The 20,556-nt window shown below is 48.0% G+C and overlaps 1 protein-coding gene across 1 annotated transcript in view; it reads right to left on the bottom strand.

The window, feature by feature from the left end:
• LOC107187918 (hemicentin-2) overlaps positions 1–19,524 on the bottom strand; it is a 51,133-nt gene extending 31,609 nt beyond the window's left edge. The window contains exon 1 of the mRNA XM_015576120.1: positions 19,429–19,524. Coding sequence (XP_015431606.1) covers positions 19,429–19,489 — 61 coding nt within the window. The 5' untranslated portion in view covers positions 19,490–19,524. The remainder of the gene's footprint in view (positions 1–19,428) is intronic.
• Between the last annotated feature and the right edge of the window lie 1,032 nt (positions 19,525–20,556).

The following is a 20,556-nucleotide window of genomic DNA, read 5'->3' as shown; positions in this document are numbered from 1 at the left end:
GGAAAAACTGGAACGAGATGACGTACTTTCGCGAAGCACCAGGGCAAAAGTTACTCGAAATTATAATGGGTACATGGGTGACAGAGTCGAGAGAGAGAGAGAGAGAGAGAGAGAGAGAGAGAGACGGCGCAACAGCAAAAAGAATCCGCGGAGAAGGGTCCTGCGGAAAAAGTTCGAAAAAATATAAAAAGGAAACATAAAAAGAAAAGAACCAGAGTGGAGGAGTGCCTGGGTAAAAGCTTGTTTCCGGCGGTGTCGGTGAGCCGCGCGCGCGGCGGTGTGGCATTAATATGCATTTCGTATCGTTAGGACGAGGGGCACCCGGGGTATACGTAAGTACCCTTGGCTTACACGTGGATCGCATCGTGGATCGCGACGCGACATTCTGGTTAACGAATTGTTCAGTTGGTACTCAGCGACGTACACTGTTTCCACGTTGAATAAATGTCCAAATTCGCGATATACAGGTATTCCTCGATGAGTGTTCGAAGGCTCCTCGTCACTGACAAAAACTACTTGCCCCCACCTTCAGCCTCATATAACCATTACCTTATAAAACATATAATGTTCATTCCCCAGGAACCTTCGAACACTCATCGAGAATTTACTGTACATATACCTCTATGCACGGGATGATCCAGAGAGAAAATAGAATAGATAAAAGGGCGCGTCTGGGTGATCCGACGTGGGTTTCGGCGGAAAACCGACCGAAGGGACGCGGAGCAGGAAGGCAGAGGGGGATGGAGGCAGAGCAAATGGTAACCACCAGAAAAGCAATTCAATCTGGAATCGGCAAGATAGAGGCGAGCAGCACCGTTGCGGGCGGCGGCGAGAGACCGTTCCATTACCGGTTTACTGAAAGAGAAAAAGGAATACATAGGGAGAGAGAGCACGGTGAATAGGTGGCGGTGGCGACGGAGACTGGCAGCAATGTCCCCCCTCTGTCTCTCCCTCAACGGTTTGCCGCGACCCGCGGCCATTGTCACGGATAATTGCACGGCTAGTTACCCGGCTACGCGCGAGAGGCCACCTCGTAAACATCCCTTCTCCGTGGAACGAAACTTGAGAGGAGGGGACACGCTATCTCGTTGGCCCCCTTAAGAAATTTTCTTGCAACGTGTTCACGGCGACGCCACGGTTTATCTCTTTTGTCCCCCTCCACCCCCACCAGTTGGTATTCGAAGGCGCCACGGCCGGTTCTTTCGAGATGGCGAACGGTATAAGGATAACAGTGGGGGGAGGTTAACCGTTCTGTCCCCCGATACACACAGATAAGCCTGGCCCCCCTTCCCGTTTCGTGATTCTATTTGTTCCGGCTTGATTCGATGCAACGCGCGGGGGCGAAACAAAAGCGAGCGGCGCGTTCGTCCATTAGCGTGGCAAACGAGAACGACGACGACGACGGTAAAAAGGTACGAGGGGAACGAGGGGCCTGCATAGGTAATACCGTCTCTAACGGGGCAATGCGGGATAATCGAGGGAATTAAAGGCGCTACGGCCCTGATTTCCGTCCTGAGAAAGGGAGAGAGAAGGAACGGTGATTTCGCCCCCGTCTTCTCGTCGCGAGGAGCTACGGGACGGGACACGGACGGAATTTCCGGTGCGATCGAATGCAGCAGCGACAGACCTCGTTGTTCGCCAGACGTGTTCCTCGTCGCGGTGATATGCTCGGGCCCAGGGAGGAGACGTACACCGTTTCTGCTATGCGTCGCGGATGAACGGAACGGTAACGAGCCGTGGCGAGAAAGGGGTGGAATTAGTGTCCCGATGAAGGTTGGGAAATGGGGGTTTCCGGTGGATATGAAAGAGCCGGGAAGAGACGCGACACCGGTTGGTATCGCGTTGGCTTGATTTTGATAACCTTGAAATATGTTGTCGACGTCGTCATTCTGAACAATTTAATAAGAAGTTTTTGGATTTTTACTTGTTTGTAACGTAGATGACCGCTTCATAGGGTTGGTTAGTATTAAATAGTGGTAAAAATATTTCTCGCGAATATCTCAGAAACTGAGGCCGAACGGCGGTAACATGTACAGGAAAAAGTTGTTCAGACCTACGAGCTTGACAACATATGTTAAGGTCATCAAAATCGACGAGGTGCACCTAATTCCGAATAATTACCGTTTTACATACATACAGAGAATGACCAAGTGCTCGCATACGAATGGATAACATTCGCCGGGGGCGGACGATCCTCCAGGGTACGTGAAATAATAATAACAACACAGGTGGAGTGATATATACTTGGTCATACGGTTTTCACGAATTAATAGATATCGGAGTAATTCCACCGTGGATGGTTTCGTAAAATGGGAATATAATTCCACAAGCGAATCGTACCGTATGGATGGTTTCAATGAATCCCCGTTTTGAAACTTATTAACGAGATGGGATTGCTTCAACCCCCGTTCAGCTGGTCACGGCACGCGAATGTTTCGATAATATTTCCCACCCACTCGAGGCTACTTTCCCGAGGAACAGCCTCATAAATTCAGCGATCCGAACTTAAGCTAGTGTTCCCAAAGTGTAATTCCCCTCTCGAACTGTGGAAACAAGAGACGTTCTTACTTCCGGTTCCGAACAGTTCCACGTGCTCTACAGATGTTGCGCGCGTTGGACCCTCGTCGGTGTTTCTGTCCTCTCGATCCACGACATTCGAAACGGAGGGTGCAAAAAGGGAGGAACAACAAAAAAATGACAGAGATTCTATATTAAATCGAACGAATCGGTATCACCCCCGATATCGCGGGTGCATCGAAGCGGACTGCGACCCGTGGAGAGGCACCGCGCGCGAAAGGACGGGAGAACGGTTAATGCTAGGGCATAAATATCGGGGCTCTAATTACGTCGACGAGCGTGTGCACGCGCCGCACATATACCGAAAGTCGGAGGGGAAGGGGGGGGGCATATTCCCATCGAATTCGTAATTATGGGCTTAATTGAAAACGTGCCCCGGCCATTCTCCGTCAGCCGGTCGCCGTTGCGAGAGCACCGCCGCCTCGTAATTCCTAAAAACAAAACTCTCTGGTGCTCTCTGTCTTTCACATAATACTCCCATGTAGACTGGTCCTATTCCCTCTACATATACTATTTCTATCCCCCCCCCCCTGTTCCCTCACGCTATTTCGCGCACGGACTCATTCGCGATCGCGCGACTACTGCTTTCTCCCTCCCTCTCTCACTGCGCTCAAACGACAGGAACGATGACCTCGATGGACGGTTACGGTACTGCGACTGCTGCGAAACGCAGAACCGAAAGCGGATTCGGGTCAACCGAAGCGGACAAGCGAGCTAACGTGGGTCCACTCGCGACGACCCTGAATGTTGGTAGTATGGTAGCTTGACTCCCCCCCGTTGGACCTCCCCTTTTGGTCTTGCGGAAAAAAAAACCCAACGGGGGATGCAAAGCGACGGCCGTGTAATTTATTTCCGGGACGGGAGCCAAGAAGCTGACGGTGACTCCGTATACCGTAAATCTTCACTAGGAACGGAACGTTCTTTTCGTTAGAGGAAGGGAGGACGAGCCGTCGATGATCCTTGCTCGACAGCAGTGATTGTTAACACTTTATTGCCCGGTAGCCTATTAATAGGATTTTCTATTTCAGTGCTTGGGGATAAGAAACCTATTAAACGTATAGTAAACCTATTAAAAATATAGTAAACTGATCTGTTGTGGGGAATACCTGGCATTTGGTCGTAAAGGGTTAAGTTCTATTCTCAAATAACTACTTACAGAAAATGTAGCCTCAAATTGCCTTGGGGTCCAACAGACACCATGTGACCGTTGAGGGTTAAATAGCAACCGGTGGATAATGCGTCAAGAGTCGTCGATGACGTCCGTTCCGTTGACAGTGGGTGACACGCGTGGTGTATGTATGTTATTTACGTCGCGACGTTAAATCGAGGGGCGACCCAGGGTCCGTGAGAACAGGACGTTCGGGTTAATGGCACCGGAGGAAACGCGCTGTTGCAAAGTCGACCACTTGCTCGGTTTTCTGTCCATTTTTTTTTTTCTTTTCGTTCTACACGCTCTATCGGCGTGGATTCTCTCTGGTTGTCCCGTGTCTGTTTGATCACTGATGCTGGTGTTGGGAAACCGCAAGTGAGGGAGAAATACTGTATTGAAATTTCAATGACAAACTGTGTATTTGTAAATGGGGACAACGAGTATTGAAGACTGTTTTTAGAAATTGATGTGTACGTGACACTGAAGAGCGGAGTGGGAGTACTACGATTGTAGATTTGTTGGTATTTCACACTGGTTGGCATAACTATAAAACTACCCTAAAATTTTCAATTTTTATGTATCGTGGTTAAAATAAAAACCAACCAATTTTTTTTCTTGGGCACTAAATTTTATGCAGAAATTCATTTATTTCTAGAAAATCAGTGAATTAGAATTGCAAAATATATTTTGAAAAAACAAAATTTGAAATGAATAAGAAGGTACATGTTAAATATTGTCTCAACACGAATGACGAGACAGACTGGTTCATCTTGCACTTAGGCAAGACAAGTAAGTGCATGAGGAGTCTCAGTCGTCAAATGTACCCAAAGTATTAAGGGTTCTAGTAATAATCGAAATAAAAAGAACCGATCAAAATGGATATCAAAACGATAATTAATCTCAGATCGTACACTAGACTGGTCGATCCGACACAGGATCAGTCTTCCTCTAAACAGAAAAACCATTTTCTCTTATATCCTCGAGTAAGTACACAGAGTACACTCTCCCGTGAAGATACACACCCTCATTACCTGCTTTCGAGCCAGCAGGTTAATGCTTCCCTGTTTCGCTCGCTAGTTTCGACATAGTGGGTTGATTGGGTGATACACAGGAGTAAACTTTCAAAAAAAAAAAAAAACCTGTTTCGTGAGTAATACTTACAACGGGGGATAACCCAGCGTTACTTAGCGATAGTGTGACGTCTAAAGATGCTGCTAGGTGGGATGTGCATCAAGGAAACACGCGGCACTGAAGAACGAAGAAGAAGAAGAAGAAGGATAGTGGTTTCCGGCGCGCCGGTAAAGGAGGTCAGAAAATCGCTCGGTCTGCCGTGAATAAACGAGACGGAAAGGGGGAAGGAAAACGATTCCCCTTTCTGGCATTTTTTCTGATACTCCCTCCCCCCAGTCGACTGGCCTCCGATCGGTCGTCTCTCAAGAAAAACGAATTCTTGGCTGTGTATAAGTCGATAACGCGGCGGTGGCGCGCGTCCCGCTCGCGGAGAGAGCTTACCCGTCCGCGTCTACTACGCTTATAGGTATATATCGTGCTCTTTGATCTTTAAAAAGAATTCAATTTGCCTGGAGATTGAACCAGGGTCACTGAACCGCGCGCAAACGCCAATCGTTCTTCCCGAGTGCACAGGGGGGCCGTGTTCTACCCTGCCACGGATCCCGATTCACCATCCCCCTCCACGCAAAGGCGTCCGTTTTCCTCGAAAATCGTTCCGGGGTAGGATCGCCCCCGGCCCTTTCCACCTCCCACGGTTCCGTTCGCGGACCAACCGTTTCGGTGCCTTAATTAAAGGGCGAACATTCAATTTTCTTACCGACCACGAGACGTTTTTCGTTCGTTAACGACTCGATGGACGAGGGAGTGAGAAAATCGAACCGATTTTCCAACGATTCGAGGTGGTTTCACGGAGGAGGATACTCGCGAAGACGTCTCGAAATGGACACGTTAGATAGCACTTCTGGACCTGGTTTCGATGGAATCGCGAGAGAGAGAGAGAGAGAGAGAGAGAGAGAGAGAGAAAGATCTGCTGGCCACAGGATGAAAGGTTCGAATGGTGTGCGATATTCGAATCGAAATTCGATCGGAAACACGTCTCCACGACGGTTCTGTCGTGGACCAACGGGTATGGAAGTCGCGGAGGCGGAAGAATCGCCAAGCTCGTGACGTAAACCGATCAGTTTCGCAACCAGGAAACGATAGAACATGGAAGGGAGGGAGCACACATAAGACGACAGGGGTCTAGACGACGTTACTTCTTCGAACCGAAGCGTCCAACGTCGCACGTATTTGCATAATATCGAAGTAACCCTTAATGGGGCGGGGACGTTCGGGAAACACCGATTCTCGGGGGTGTCGTGAAACTTATCGCTTCTTAAGCAACGACCCACCACTACCTTTTTTTTTTTCCTCCAGTTTCATCCCTCCCCTTCAACTGACGATCCTCGTCGTTGGTCCGTGTTCGACGAGGCGGCGATAGCGCGCGACCACCGGAAAGAAATTTGAATAGCGCCGTAGGAGAACCTGGCGTGTTCTCTCCGATGGGTGGGGGGCGATTCCGCGGGTAAATTTAAACTCGGCCGCCGTTCGCCGCCCGATTTTAGCTCCGCGCGTAATCGCATTAGCCTGGAGCTACGAGCCGCGGATCATTTTTTTTTTTCTACCTTTTTTTATTCCTTCTCTCGTACCGTTCACGTGCACACCGCTGAAAAAATACCGCCCCCGTCGAATAATATCGTTCGTCGGTATTCGACGGCGCCCCACACCCCTCCCCCAGAGGGTATATATATCCATCGCCTTGGACGAACGCGTCGACGGGTTGATGTTACGCTCGCTGATACAGAATAAACCATTTAACGCCGTTCAATCCTGCCACGGCCTGGATTCGCCGCGAGGAAATGGGCCGGAGAGACTCTATTCTGTCTCTTTCTCCCTCTTGTTCGAGGTTTGCCGTCTCTGTCGCTCTTCTACTGTATACTTTATTGAAAACAGATTTAAAAGATTTCGCTCTCCTTATTCGGAGACGAGGGTTCATAATTAATTCGAGACGATATTAATGGAAGTACGGTTCCATTCGGTCAGCCATTTATTCCAGTAATGGCGAGAAATTATTTAAACCATCGACGACCGCGCGTTTCAAACTTCTCGCGAATAAACAGTTATATAATGGATTATTTATAAATGTAATATGAGGAGAGATTTTACCTGAACGAGGATGAAATTATTCATTTAGTCCGAGTAATCTGCGTAACCGATAATAAGGGAATACGCGGATTCGAACGAAACTTTGTGGGTTTGTCGAGTGATTCGAGACAAGAAGGGACTTTAAGGGTGTGAAAAATTACCTCAAAGTCCCTGCCACTTTTTTGCGTGTGACTCTTGAAGTATAAAATATAGAGGAAAATATTTCGAACGAAAGTTCGATGGTACAATAAGCGCCTTAAATTTTGGTTGACAAAATTTGGAAAAATATTTATTCGAGCAAAAAGCTTCGTTTAAAATTTTATTAACGCAATTTTACAGCGTTTCGTGTACCATTAAACTTTTGTTAGAAAAATTAATTAATGATTATATCGAGCGGTAGCGTCAAGAATGGCGGATAAACCATGCGACGTTCGCTCACGATCGTCAGTGGGTCAAGGGTCGAGATAATTTATGAAAGGAATTATCCAGTGCGTCTCGACGTATGAAAAATTCAATCGAACGTTCACGAAGCACGACGACGTCGTACAATATCGTTCACGTTTTTACGGGGGAAATTCTCGTCACGGCGTTCCTCGTCGGATCACGATCAATCAGACGTTATTATGCCTCCTCCGGACGATTTCCCAGGGCTTGCATTTCGGCTCGTTACTATTTATTAGCTTCATAAGTGAACTTGTTAGCCGTCTCAACCCCGTCATCTCCCATGCGACGACGTTTCGCGTCGATCTTGAATTATTCCACGGAATGAATTCCGTATGCGAGAGCTCCCCCTCTCCCAATCGGATTTCGAGAAACCGCGAGCGACGAGAGGAGACTCTGACGTTCTCGTCAAGCATTTCTTCGGGCCTTTTTATCGATAACCGTTCGCTCGCACTCGCGGCGAACGTAATTCTGGCGTAACTTTCAGGCATCGTTAATAAGTCAAACGAGGAATCCTCTCGAGCCATTATTATTTTCTTTCGCTCCGTTCGACGTTGATCTCGTACGTCAATTCAATGCAATTTTCCGGCGACTTTACAGCCCCCCTCGTAACCTTAGCGTGGCGAGGTATGTACACAGGTAGGTTATAAACAAAACATGCAAACTACTGGAAAACTATCGACTATATGAAACTATGGTTTCAAAGAGGACATCATCTCGAGTAATTAGTCCTCTTTGAAACCATTCACTTCTTATTCGCACCACTTTTTCACACGTTGGATAGTTCCCTCGTTGTAATGACACACTTTTGCACGTAATTAAATGTTAACAAATTCGTTCACAGACACAGATAACAGCAGAATAGATACTCGGTTCTGCGTTCGAGTTTTGGGAATTATCCAGATCGTGAAAGGATCTTCACGTGGACACACTTGGCTTTGTTCAAATGATCTATTCCAGAAAACTCCTCACACAATAGTAGTTTTTATCTGTAACCGAACACCCTGTATACACGGTGGTTAGAATGTGCAACAGGAATTATCCACGCATTGTTCCCTATAATTTCGGCCCGATAGATAGACAGAGAACGGATCACAATCACGATGCCTGCCGCTAAACCCACTCGACGCGCTCCGCAACTTTGGCGATGCTCCTGCTTCAGCCGCCTGATACCTACTTGTTTCGAATTATTAATGCCGGCGTGACTATCCCTTCTGTCCAAGGACCGATAAGTTTCAATGCCAGCCGGAGACTCTATTGTTCATCCCTCCATTAGCATTTCTAATTCCCTTCCCCTCACCCACCCCCTTGACAGTAACTGCAAGTACATACCTACACCTAACCCGTTTCGAATTCTCAATTTGGGTCAATCGATTTCGCGCAACGCGTTCCCCATCTACTGTTGAGCAAACAATTACCCTATTTCCCAAGCATTCTAGTACCTTCCCAAGCCAGAGATACACTCCTATCTCTCTCGAATCTTTTTTTTTTTTCTCAAAATTCGTTAGAGTCATCACCCCAGAAATCGGACACTTTCTGGAATAACATTTCGGATTTCGTTGCGACTAATTAATTTTCATCTGGCCACTTTGAAGTTCGTTAGTTCAACAATAATGATTCGTTGAGAAAAGGTTGACACTATATTTCAAACAGCTTAAATTTTCCAAAATTCTACGACGTACCGTTTATATATCACTGAAGATAACACAATATCCAAGTGTTAACAAAATCCGGAATGTTACTCGAAAAACTGTCCGATCTCGCGTGGCACGACCGGTTATTAAATTTATCCAGATAGCCAGCCTTCGCCCATTATTATCGTTGCATTCCGCTGCCAGTGGAACGAGAACTAATCCCGTTGATAAATAAGTAAACCACCCCCTCCACGTTCTCAGAGCCGCAGGGTGGATCTGGGGATCGGTTCGGCTCGTAAGAAGAAGACGAACGGCCACTTTAAACCGGGATTACCGCGATCGTTCGAGGGGCACGTCCGGTTCTCCCGCCGCCGACGGACACCGCAACGTCTTCTTTTCGCCGTCGAAACGTCCAGGGTCCGTCCGAGTAGTTCCACACAGAACCGTCTTCGTTGTTTCTCCACGAAGAACGAGGGGTTGACCGTCGTGAAAAGTACACTCGTAACCGGTGACCGTAGGACTATCGATCCGATCGAGCCTGAGCAGCATCGTCTTTCTCTCTGTCTCTGTTCCCCCATCGTCGTGAAGTTCTCTCCACTTTTACGACGATATTATTAGCGCGTTCGTCCGTTGCTCGCGCGAAACGGCTTCGTGGAAACGAGCTGACGAGATAGCCTTCGCGGACCGTCGTCCGTTCTGGTTCGTCCGGAAACGGCAGCCAGGGATATCGTTCTCTCTTTATCTCTGTCTCTCTGTTCCTTTTCACGACTTCCATCGGATTCCTTCGACGCCTCCTGCGACCACGATCCTCGGCCGCGAATTCTGGACAGACACACGCCGGTGGATCGTTTCCTCTAGATCTCTCCCTCTTACCAATCAGAGGGGACACGAGGTTTCTCGCTCGTTTCCATTCGGTAATTTACGTCCACCCGACTCGTAAAGCTCCCCCGTGTCGTCGAAGGACACTTAATTACCGGAGGAACGGGTCGTTCTCGTCGAGCTATCGCGGAAGGGGAGGGCTACTCGATCCCTCGTTAGGAACGATCGCGCGCGCGTCTTCTCACGGGACTTTCAACGGACAGGGAATAGACCCCCTTTCGCGACTTGTGGGGGTGGTCTTTCTTCGATTGGGGAATAGACCAACGGAGGGCAAACTGCGGCTTTCAACGCCACTCTGTGTGGCTATCGGGACAATATTGAGTTTCATTGCTGGTTTTCCTAAACTTTTATATTAACTGGTTAAAAGGATGCCGTAAAACATAGTTTCCCAACATTTTTTAGCCCACAGGCCCCCTTTTCGAAGTTTATTTTCTTTATGTAAACTATCTCGATTATTAAAATTTCCAAGTGCAGTTGTGCGTGTAATCTTTAAATTTAAAAAAGTTAAATTGAATATGAAGGAAATAAAATAACTAGAACACCCTACCCACCCCTCAATACACGGACGAAATATTATTTCTTAATATCAAAGAATGAAAGGAGTACACAGTACACATCACAAATGTGCGAGAAGTGGCATATTATTTTAGAGATAGATTTAGACTCGTGGTGACGATTTCAATATGGAATTCATAAATATGAATATTATTCGGTTTCTTTGAGTCGAAGTGTTAGGATGTGAGCCTTGTCTTCTCGGGGGAGGGGGCGGGAAAAAGGAATGAGCGAACCTCTGGACCACGGCGAAGCGGGTGAAAATCGGTGAATTTTCGCGAGGCAAACCGAAACAGGTCGGTTTATGAATAACTCAAAAGCCTTCCCCGGAAACCTGATTAACGCGAACTAATTTCGAACGAAGGTAGTTTCGTGCAATCTTTCAATAAGGTTTCATCCCTTTTCGTGTTTAATCTACCCCCTCAAAACTGTTCTCGACCCCCGACATTCACGCCACGCTTCCGCCCACGAGACTTCCGGTTGTTCGTATTAATATCATCGCCTTACGCTTCACACCGTGCCGCGCGACATGGAACAACAAAGAGAAGAAAATGCAAAGTAAGAGGGAAGGACAATACACGGAAATGGTGGTAAAGGGCGACAGGTTGTGCGCCGTTATTAAACATGACCCTAGCGCAAACTATTCAGCTAGAATAAATGTCGAGGTTAATTGCGCGCGGTGTATGTTTTACGAATAAACTTTACTCGTTGTAGAAAGTTAAGATATAAAATATTATGACACAAGTGGTTGCTTATTGCTCTGATACACGCGTACGACCCTTCTTATGGATTCGTTCTACATATACCGTTACGGACATAGTTGCTGATCACGTAAAAGGCACCATCGCCGTTTTTCAAGGTGTAAGCAGAAAAAATAATCAAATCCAAAGGAATTGTTTTGTTATTCGAATAAATGAAATTTCAATAATTCATCTTTCTCGATCACCTTACACGTCGTTATTATGATATTACGATTTACCTTCTCAACAATAAACACAGTAATTACATATAAATATTCTCCCCCATCGAATTCTCGGATGACGTGTATAACGAGATAGAGCACTCTGAACAGGGGGTGAACGTTGAAGAATTATAGGTAACAGGCACCGCATGACCCGGTAACTTCGCCGTTTCTCACCGACGAAGCTTCGAATAAACGATAACCGTACACACACAATCTCCCCCCGTGTTATCAAGTCCCCACTGGACACCCACGACGGCAAGAACACATTCAAAAAGTCGCACTTTACACCCGGAAGACGCGGCTGTAGCAGAGCCACGAGCAAGAAGCCACCGGACTCATAAACTCAAAAGTCTTATCCGCGAGCAGACATTAGCGTCGTAATGCACGAGATGGGGTTGGGAGGGGGTGGACCGCGTGTCGGGTAAAATCCGAGGTCGGTGTGTGGCATCGGTGGAAAAATCGATAAGCGCTAACGAGCAGCGAAAAACCTTCTTCCGGGTGGCGTTTGCACGCTCGGTGCCTCCAGTGACCGAGGTGTATACGTCGAACGCGTGTGACGTGAGATCAGGTGAAGGGGGTAAGTTTCAAGTGGGTAAGAGGAGGGGGTCGGTCGCGGCCCAGGTCTAGGGGTTGCAATTCGTGTCTTCGAAACTTGAAGGCGCGGCTTGTCGTGCATGGTTTGACTCTGTCTCTTTTTCTCTCTCTCTCTCTCTCCTCTCTCTGGGGCGACACAAACATATACATATACAGACGCGTGTGTATCGGCGACAAGGGTTGAACCAGGAATAATTTCACTTTGCCCGCGGACGATAAGCCCTCTCCGGGTGCATGTTACCCTACCCACCAAGCGCGTATGATTGCGGAATCGCGTGATATGCTCGGAGAGAACACCGCAGTGGCCACGCGCGAGAGACCGCGGTTCTGGAACGCGTAAGCTCGGCCCTTTCGCAGCCCCCGTTTACACACAGTCGCTGACTTGACCTATGTAACTTGCAAGGGAACCCCGGTGACTGATACACGCCGATTTTGATGCAACCTCGTACAAATGTTCATTGGACCTACCTAAGAATTTAGACGTAATTCTGATCTGTATTTTATTTTAAGAGAGATTTTTATCCGAGTCGATACTACACTATGTAAGTGCTTATGAATCTTAAACCACAGAAGATATCAAAAAATTGTTTAAGTAAACGTTATACCGTTTCTCGAGGCCTATAACTTTTGTTTAAACAAGTTTTCGATATATTTTGCAGTTTGAGATTTATAAGCATTTCCATCGTAGGGCCGACTCAGATAAAAGTGTTTCTTTTGAAAAGAAAAAGGAGTTCTCGAGGAACCTGTTAGGTTGTAAAAAGGGGAGGCTGTGACATCCTCGCAGGAATATCGAGACTGTCTTCCTTTGTCGGACATTTTTCGACGCTTTCCCCTGTAAAACACCTGCGTTTTCGATCATGTTTCTTACAATAGAGAAAGGTTCGCGGGTTTACAGCGACGGTGGATGATAAGCTCGGGCGTGTTTACGGTCGGGCGATGCTCGCACCGCCTGAAGAAAGCGAGCTAGACCCCACTCTCATAGTCGATTTTTATGGGGTGGGGGCGGTATCGCGCAAGAGGAATGAGGTTTACGCGAAAGAAACACGCGCGCACGGCTCGGTCCCTCATCGAGCGTGCCACGATGGATAAATAAACACGTGTTTCTTGATGGCTGTTTGCTTTTAAAACGGTGGAGAACGGTTGGGAAACGGTGCCCCGCGAGGTTCATTTCGAGGTGTCTAAATTTTCTAAAACATGAACGTTAAGGCCGACAGGACCACTTTTGGATAAATAAACAGTGGCCCGATATGAACCGCAGGCGCACTCGAATTATTTACGTTGAATTAACGCGTTTAAAATCGTGTTTGACTGAAAACGATTCTCAACGGGACGACGAGTTTCCTCTTGAACTCGACACGGAATCGTTAGTTTTCAAACCACATTCAGCTCGAGGAAAATCATGGAAAAAGACGAAGGGGTGGGTTTGCCACGGTAAAAATCGGGGACGACGACGTCACCGTTTATTTTCATAAACATAGACTGACGCCCGCGCGCATTCGTCGTCTCGCATTTTCATTTTAATTGCTTCAAGAGCTTTCTTCCCCCGGCCTTCGCCGTCGAGAACGAACCGTCAAAACCTTCTGCGCGGTCTGGCTCGAGCGGGTCGTCGCTGCAACCGTCGCCGTCGCGAAAACGGCCCTAAGGTACGGGCATCGACCGTCGTGCAGTGCGTCGAGTAGCTACTATGGGCGTTCGGGACAAGAATCGTAACTTCTGAGTTAATCAATTTTTGACCTACATATAGTAATACTTTTTTTTAAGGAGAATATAAGTATGCATCGACTGGTGCGTGAAGAAAAATATACAGTACTATTCAGAAAAATTGAGTTGATCTTTTCTATTGAATAAAACGTGTATTTTCTTTATCAATACAGTGAATTCCGTTTATACTTTTTATTAATACATATGTATATTTGGGCCACTTAATCAAGGCAGCTGTTTATTTGGGACGAAGCTCAAAGAATAAAACCTAATCGAACGTACTGTGGATACTTCGCATAATTGTTATCCAATAAATTTAAATAGTTCTAGATAATACTTGATTTTCCTACCATTTCTACACCAATACTGATCTCTCACAACAATCGCATCGCTCCTAGAACGACCGTGATCACCAGGCCGCGATACGCCGCGAATGTATGTCGAATTTTTTAGTTCACCTAGCTGTTCGCCCGCGAAAACGCCTACGGATCGAACAGCCAGGAGGGAGAGACTTCGCCAAGCGGTGAACGAAACGGTAACGTAGGTAGAACCAGGGGTAAAGAGAGACAGAGCAGTCTACAGGAGGAGGTCTGTTCGAGAGGGTGGCGGCGCTTGTAAATACACTCGATACCGATAAATCCACGAACGGAGGGATCCATAAATAGCGGGGCGCGATACGTGCAGGCGTAGCCCCGCGATATCTCGATGTACGCGGGCGCGTGTGTCGACCTAGCCAAGAGGGAGCAAGAGAGAGAGTGTGTATGTGTCTCGCGAAAAGGCAGCGGAGGCAGCAAGTTGGCGGTCGGCCAGCGGATATTTTCGTAGTCTTGCCCTCCCCCCATCGAGGGTAGTAGTGCATGCGGCCAGGGTGTGTATGTGTAACCCCATCGTCTCCGACACGGGCTACTTAAATCACTGGAAATGTACGTCGGCTGGTGTAGATCCTCCACGCTAGATTCCGTAACGTTCGAAAGTCTCTCTCCCTCCTGCTACTACCCCTAACGTGTTCGGCCTCACGGAACCACCACGGTGGAACGGAAGAGCCTGACGGATAAGGGGGAAGTGGTCGAATCGGCCCACGGTGCTTCCGATTACCCACCGAAAAACGTTCCCGCCGGAATAAACGACCTAAGCTCGCGATCTTCTACTCGCGATCCACAGGAACATACATATAAACGTGTCAGCGTTAAACATTTTTAAAGTGGAATCGATCTTTAGAAATCAAAGACCTCAAACTAATACAGTAATGTCTCCATGAATACGAAGAACTCGGTTGCGTTTCGGAGCATTCGTGGCAAGACGCAAAAGTTTTCAGCCCCTTATAAAATTTTTTTTTCCCCGAAACCGAGCCTCAGCGTAGCTTCTGTTTACCCTAGATTGATTGGTTCCACAGGGAGATCCCTTCCAGTGACGGGAATAACGCCGTTGCTCGTGTCGCATTCATCGGGGGATCACTGTATTTCTAACAGATAGGAACGAGCGGACAACAGACGCATGGCAAACGAGCCGGAAATCGTGGAACGAGGATCCAGCCGCGAAAAGAACACCGAGGGGATGTACGCGCGTATACGAATCCAATTACGCGGGATGGAGACTTTCCGCGTGGTCCTCCCCTCGGTCCAATTAACGGGAAAACTAATTTTCGCGCGCGGTGCGAAATCCGCGCGCGACGTTCAACGAGGCCACCGCGGATTTTTTTTCTCCCCACCCCCTACGTCCTCCTCCACACACACACACACACACACACATACGAAATCCCGTCGAGTTGGTTTCCTCGTCTCGCTTCCGCAAGCTCTTGATGCGACCATACGCTCTCTCACTCTCTCTCTGTTTCGTTTGCTCGTTCCGCTGAATTTAATTTAGCACTTACCGTATTGCTCTGGGGCACGACTAACCGTTTAACCGCCTAACGCCTTTGCCAAGCTGCCCGGGGGGGGAGGGGGGAGTGACAGCCTGCGAAAATTTCGTGAACGCGCGCGCAGTAGATTCGAGGATAGAGTAAGCCTGCCTGGAGGCTCTCTATCGGCTCCAAAATCGAGTCCACGTGTGTATGTGCTGGGTGAGAGTATCGAGCCTTCGATTTTTCCGGGCGATCTCGTTTTATTTGTTTTTTTTTTCTTTTCTTTTGGAGGGGGCTTTCTATTCGCGTCCAGCAGCTACTCTATACTCGATATCGTTTTCCCGGCCGCGGCGTCGATTTGCCTCGGGAGTTGGATTAACGGCGCAACGGGAAACGAAGCTCTTTAAAATCGACCGGCTGTTTGCTCGACGTAACTCCGTTGATCGGGATGCGATTCGGCGAGCCGTTTGATTTTTTGTTTCCCTACCTGCCTCTTTTTCATCGTTACGATTGTGAAGCGTTCGTGGGCACAAGTAAATGACGATTGTTCGAACCCTCCCGCCACCCCCAACCCCACGGCACAGTTGTTGTCGAGAGGATGTTATTTACTTTCGCGTATGCATGGTTGCGGGAGGAGCGAACGTGGAGATGGTCGAAACTGTTTTTCGCGGTTATAACGTCTTTCTGTTGCAGAGACCCTCGATGGTTAAAGTATTATTGTGGCAGAGAACACGTGAATGTACGATTAATACCCCTGTATGACGCTTCATTATGGTTTTTATTTATGCACAAGCGCATAGAACGTGTACGTTGGTGCCTGTTATTATGGTTCGACGCCAGTTGCGAACGCGATTCATCGCGAAACAGCGATTTTCTGTGAACCAGTGGACGCACACACATACACGACCGTGAAGTGCGCGTGTATCGAATGTTTGATTTAACCGTTCGCCACGGAAATATAAATAAACTATTTAACACCCGTCCAGCGGGACACAACGCTTTTGTGGTTTATCAATCCTTGTCGAGTCCGCGGCTCAATACCCTCTATACAGAGTGTCTCATTTAAATCGACCCATATATTTCCGAAACTGGTGACGATATTAAAAAATCTTTCAGACTAAAGTTGAATGCAAGTATATTTTTTAATTGCACTACTTGATGCTATTCGTTATTCCCTGCATAAAGTATGTACTATACATTTATAGCGAAGAATCATTAGTTTATTATTAGTTCACATTAAGGACCTGTACAATACTAATACCTCTAATCAATATTAAAATCAAAATATCTTCTAAACTAATGATTCTTCGCCATTAGTACCTTAGTACTTTATGTAGGGAATAACGAGTAGCATCAAGTAGTGCATTAAAAAAATCAACAATTCCATTTAAAAAATAAAGTATGCTGATCAGAAAGTATGCTATACCATTCAACTCTTACCTGAAGCATCCTTAAATATCGTCAATACTTTCGGAGACATTCGAGTGGGTCGATTTAAATTGTACACCCCGTACCATACTCCCATTGTTTATTCCACTCCCATCAAATCGATTCCCGTTCGCCAAAAAACACGGTATCGCAAACACTTCTCTAAACCCATCCCCTAATCTCAAACCACCAGCCCCTGCGAACTGTGTCGCACGAAAATCATCACGGAAAATCCATAGGCGATAGAAACCTCGTTCGCGTTTTGTTCGTTCCTTGTCACAATGGTACCCTCGAAAGATTCTTCGGCGCACCGTCGAAAGGGTAATTCCCGCCCCAGAGAGCGAGTTCTCGACGTTCTAATTTGTCCCTGGAGGTGTGGAGGGAGGGTAGAGGGGTGGGGGATATTTTACAGGAAAAGTTCGGTCGAACGCAGCCGGGGCTGTCACCGCAGTCGTTAATTCCAACGGAAACTCCATCGTCGCTACATAATCATGGCCCCCCGTTACCCCCTTAAGTCGGCCTGATTTATAGTAACTGTGTACAGCACGGGGCAAGCAGCTACACTCGCGAGTGTTCCAGCCAGTATTCACGCTAAGATTTCGTGGCCAACGTAATACCTCGAGGAAGGTGAGGGGGGGTGGAGATGAAATTACCGGCCGTGTACTCGACCAACCCGTGGCAACAACATTTTCCACGGGAACCGTGCATTCATCGAGGGAAAATTGCACAACGCACGGAGAGTGGCACAAAACGCACGCCGTTTTCGTTCCATCCCCCGTGTCCCCACGACCTTCCTCATCCCCTTGTGAAAACGCATTAAACACCAACGATCCCGACCGGCCGGTCCCGCTTTTAATCAGGCTAATGCGCGGGCGTCGAGTTATTCCGTGGTTCGTTTCCTCCCCCATCCCCCCGCGTCTATCTCTCTCTGGTCTCGTGTGTACGTGTGCGTGAATGTTAGTTGGTGAGTATCGAGTAGCCGCGTTCCTCTGTGCCCCGTTGAAAACTGAATACATACCGCGTATCGCGGTAACACCGGGTCTCGCGGTGAACGCGGATCATACTGGCCCAAGGCGAAAAGTGGATCCATGAACGCGTCTCCGGTTCCGAAACCGTTGGAAACCGGTGACTTCTGGTGGAAAAACCGCGTGGTGGGTAGTAGAACTGGAATCGGTATATATACACTAGAGGTCAGAAGTGTGGTACCAGAGTTCACGATCGATGGAATAGTAATTTGTTACAGTAAATCTTCGATGAGTGGTCAAAGGCTCCTCGTCATTGACAAAGAATCTTTAGAAGTATTGGTGGTTTTTAAATGAACACCCCGTATATACCAGTCTCATAATTTCGAAATAACGATTTAAGGATCTGGGCGTTAAAGGTTTAATTATACTCAGACCTGTGTCCCACACTTTCGCCTGGTAGTGTACATCCACCAGGACCGACGTCGGAAATGGAAAATTTACGTGCAAAGCGCGACGAACCGGCGGACAGCACTAAATCCCGGAACTTCGCGTCGAATTAACCGAAGGATACCGCGACAGTTGTTCTTCGCGTCGCTGGGCTCCTCTTCGCCGTCCTATTGGGGGGGTTGGGGGAGCTTGACGCGAATTTTCGAACGTGGAACCACACCGGACCTAAAAGACGAAGCATGGAGCCATAGAAATCGCGTTATTTAGGTTACGAGGAAACCCGACTAGTATACACGATGAAGTGGACAGCAACGATTCGCGGGTGGGGAAAATCCGCTTTGGCGTCCCACGCCTCGACAAGTCGCGCGTTGCTCAAGACCCTCCGCAACTTCCGGCGAACCACCAACAGGGGGGTGGGGGAAGGGAATTCGTGGAAGAAGATGCGGATGAGCCGACAGAGCTCCCAGATAATCCGCTGCGGCGTCTTTCCACTCGAAAACTCGGACTTTATTTCGCGCGGTTTGGCTACGTCCCAACAAACCCCTTTCGCTTTCTCTCGAAAATCCACGAAAACTATCTCTTTCTCCCCCTTCTCTTATTTTCCCGTTTCCTTGCTTGGTTCGCCTCACACCCGTCTACCCTCAAACTGCCACAATTGAAACGGTTCTGGAGGATCGACATTGCGCGTTCGAGAGATATTGCGTGAGCCCCAACCACAAAGAACCGTTTCTGTACACACATACGCGATTGTTCTTGGTTCGTACTCTTGTCTTCTAGCGATCAACCGCGAAAAAACCGAGCGCGGGAACGACGCGACACGGTGGAAGGGAACCTGTTGAGCCGGATAGGCTCGACTCGCCGACGATCGAGGATGAACACGCGCGCGCTACTCCGATGGAAATTCTCGAGCTGATAGCAGGAGAGCAAAAAACGTGTGTACGATGTACACACGATGGAACATTGGTCAGCGGTGAGGCGGTCGGGGTCACCGAACCGATTCGCCCCGCGGGCTTCGAAGCGACTCGAAAGATCAAAGTGTCATGGTGAACAAGCACACTCACCTATGGTTCCAAGCAGCGCGAAGAAGCTCCAACCGATCGTCGAGTAAACGGTGCGACTCATCTTAAAAGTGTGTACCAACTCTTCTACGGCCACCGAAACACTGGACACCTTTACCGATTCGACCACAAAACGATGATATCGCGCACTGTCCTTTCACTGTCTATTCACGATCATCCAAACACACATTCGATCGTCCTTATTGTTCTTCCCTCTCGACAAAGTCACTCTTGGTTACTTTCTACGACGAAACACACTGTCGTCGTACCATTGGTCGTCGCGAACGACGATGTACACCGACGACACACAGGTTAGATGTTCCTTGAGGTTTCGAGTTTCGTATTCTTTTTAGGTTAGGTGACAGCAGGTGTCCCGCGAAACGAATGTTGTTCACGTGTTTCTGTGTCGGATGGTAGAGGTGAACCACGTTACCGATCCCTCGATCGTTCTTGATTCCCGGTAAGTCATGACTTGACACAAAATGGAGGGTGGGGGCTGTCAGTAGAAGCGCGGGAATCGCGGTTTCTTACGGCAGGGCCGTTTGACGGCGAGCTGACTCGCTCGGTTCCGCTTCCTCGACTGCAACGACACACGAAGGACGCTCGGTGAAATTACTACGCGAACTTTTCGACACGGAGAACTGTCGCGAAAGAGCCTGTTACGAGACGGAGATCGGAGCGGAACGGAACGAACGACGGAGCCTACCTGGCACTCTTGATAGCCAACGGTTAAGTGCGACCGCCGCGAAACCCGCTCTGCTCGCGGTCCTCGGTGCAAGTGAAGGAGAGAGAGAGAGAGAGGGAGTGATGATCGCCGTGGCGCGCATGCCTCCGGCGAAACTTTCCTCGGAGTTGCGACTGCGAGCCGAGAGAGACTTCGTTTATTTTTCGCGCCACGATGCTTCTTCCCCTCTCGTATAAGTACGACGTTGTTTCGACCGAATGGAAACAGAATTTAAAAAACAACAAGCCTGTAGGGAGTAGAAATTTTGATGTCTTGAAAATATTAATTGCAAAACGTGGTTTGTAGTGTTACATGTAACTTTGACTGAATGCATCAGTTTGTTGGTAAAATTACAGTGGGAAGTTTACTGGATAAATATGTGCATTTTTTTCAAATACACCCTATTG

Source organism: Dufourea novaeangliae, unplaced genomic scaffold (genome assembly GCF_001272555.1).
Source record: "Dufourea novaeangliae isolate 0120121106 unplaced genomic scaffold, ASM127255v1 scaffold120, whole genome shotgun sequence".
In the NCBI taxonomy this organism is placed as follows: Eukaryota; Metazoa; Arthropoda; class Insecta; order Hymenoptera; family Halictidae; genus Dufourea; species Dufourea novaeangliae.
Note: the sequence above shows the minus strand (reverse complement) of the source record. Positions and strands in the feature narration are given on the sequence as shown.